The 1,968-nt window shown below is 44.3% G+C and overlaps 1 protein-coding gene across 1 annotated transcript in view; it reads right to left on the bottom strand.

Moving 5' to 3' along the window:
* Positions 1-1,922: 1,922 nt before the first annotated feature.
* Positions 1,923-1,968, bottom strand: part of LOC117938772 (protein MB21D2-like) — a 1,372-nt gene continuing 1,326 nt past the window's right edge. Inside the window, exon 3 of the mRNA XM_034863635.1 lies at positions 1,923-1,950. Within this exon, the coding sequence (XP_034719526.1) occupies positions 1,923-1,950 (28 nt within the window). The remainder of the gene's footprint in view (positions 1,951-1,968) is intronic.

Genomic DNA, 1,968 nt, shown 5'->3' with positions numbered 1-1,968 from the left:
TCTTCTTCTGGGACCGGGATCTTCTTCTTCTTCTGAGACCGGGATCTTCTTCTTCTGAGACCGGGATCTTCTTCTTCTTCTGAGACTGGGATCTTCTTCTTCTTCTGGGACCGGGATCTTCTTCTTCTTCTGAGACTGGGATCTTCTTCTTCTTCTTCTTCTGAGAGACTGGGATCTTCTTCTCCTTCTCCTTCTCCTTCTTCTTCTTCTTCTTCTTCTTCTTCTTCTCCTCCTCTTGGCCTTCCCAGGGTACCTGCAGGGTTTTAAAAGTGACCAACGAGACCAAGACCTGAATCAGAAATAGTTTTATTAATTTATTTGTTTTCAACGTTTTTTTCAAACTTTTTCCCAGGGGAACGTCTCTCTGTAAATACTTCTTTAAAATCCCTCGCCGACCAATCATATCGGCCCTAAAGTCGGCCATAAGTCAGGTGTGTGTGTGTGTGTGTGTGTGTGTGTGTGTGTGTGTGTGTGTGTGTGTGTGTGTAAAAGCACCAGAGACACGAAATAACCCTCAAATCCCAGAAAAATACATTTCTGTGACATTATGGGCTTTTTAAAATGGGTCAAAAGCCGCAAAATGTCGCACCAGAAAGGATGCGTTATTCTTGCCTTTTGTTCGCAAATTTTTTTGGTGCTGTTTCCATGGTTACGTCACCTTGTAACTATACGTTTCTTTTACGGTTTGAAACCTTTTCCTTCTATTTGCCCCCTTAAGGTCTTTTAAAGCGTCCCTAAGGGGTCTAAAAGGTCTTAAGTGGGACTGTGACCCCGCGGGTACCCTGCTCTCCGCCTCCTTCATTACAGACCTTTATTTTGAAAATCTGTGAAGTGATCGTCTCGTTGTGTCTGCCACAGTTTTATTTTTTATTTTTCTATCCCTCTCTTCCTGTCTCCTTCACTGTGTGCCCTGCTGTGGTTTCTACACCTGCTCAATGCCTTTTATTATTAATAATAATAATAATAATAATAATAATAATAATAATAATAATAATAATAATAATAATAATAACCTGGAGGACGAGGCGACGGAAAATCCACCTTTAGGATGGAGCTGCTGTTTCCACGGTTACGGTACTTTACAATAAGTCCAGTTTTAACACACAAATGACAGAAAATGTAATTATTTTCTTTTAGACTCTCGCACGCAGACTTCCTGCTTCTGTGTCTCATGTCCTCGGAGACCGAATGTCTTTTTGAGTTTAGGACAAAAATATCGAGACGTTTGAAGACGGAGACTCACTTAGAGATTAATGGAGGAGATTAAAGGGCCCCACAGGGAGGTGCGTTCAGGTGCATTCTGGGAGTCTTGAGGCAGCGGGAATTCGCTTGTTACACACACAGACACACACACAGGACACACAGATACACACACACACACACACACACACACACAGACACACACACACACACACACACAGATACACACACACACACAGATACACACACACACACACAGATACACACACAGGACACACACACACACACAGGACACACACACACACACACAGATACACACACACACACACACACACAGATACACACACACACACACACTGGACACACACACACATACACACACACACACACACATACACACACACACACACACACACACAGGACACACACAGGGACACAGTTCTGTCTGAAGGTGGATTTTGTCCCTCTGAGGAATGTCTTTGTCCCGCGGGACGACGGCGGTACTAATGTCTTACTGAAACTAACTAACCATAGAAACCAGAACGTAACCATAGAAACCAGATCGTAGACTGGAGATGACGATGTAATGTTGCACAGAATGTAAACACATGTTCACTGTTGCTTCTGATTGTTGACCGCCTCATATCAGTAGTAGAAGAAGAAGAATGGTCGGAACGCACGTTGAAAAGAGGAGCTAGGAGCGAGGACGGGTGTCCGGGGAGCTAGGAGCGAGGACGGGTGTCCGGGGAGCTAGGAGCGAGGACGGGT

This window comes from Etheostoma cragini, chromosome 3 (genome assembly GCF_013103735.1).
Source record: "Etheostoma cragini isolate CJK2018 chromosome 3, CSU_Ecrag_1.0, whole genome shotgun sequence".
NCBI lineage: Eukaryota > Metazoa > Chordata > Actinopteri > Perciformes > Percidae > Etheostoma > Etheostoma cragini.
Note: the sequence above shows the minus strand (reverse complement) of the source record. Positions and strands in the feature narration are given on the sequence as shown.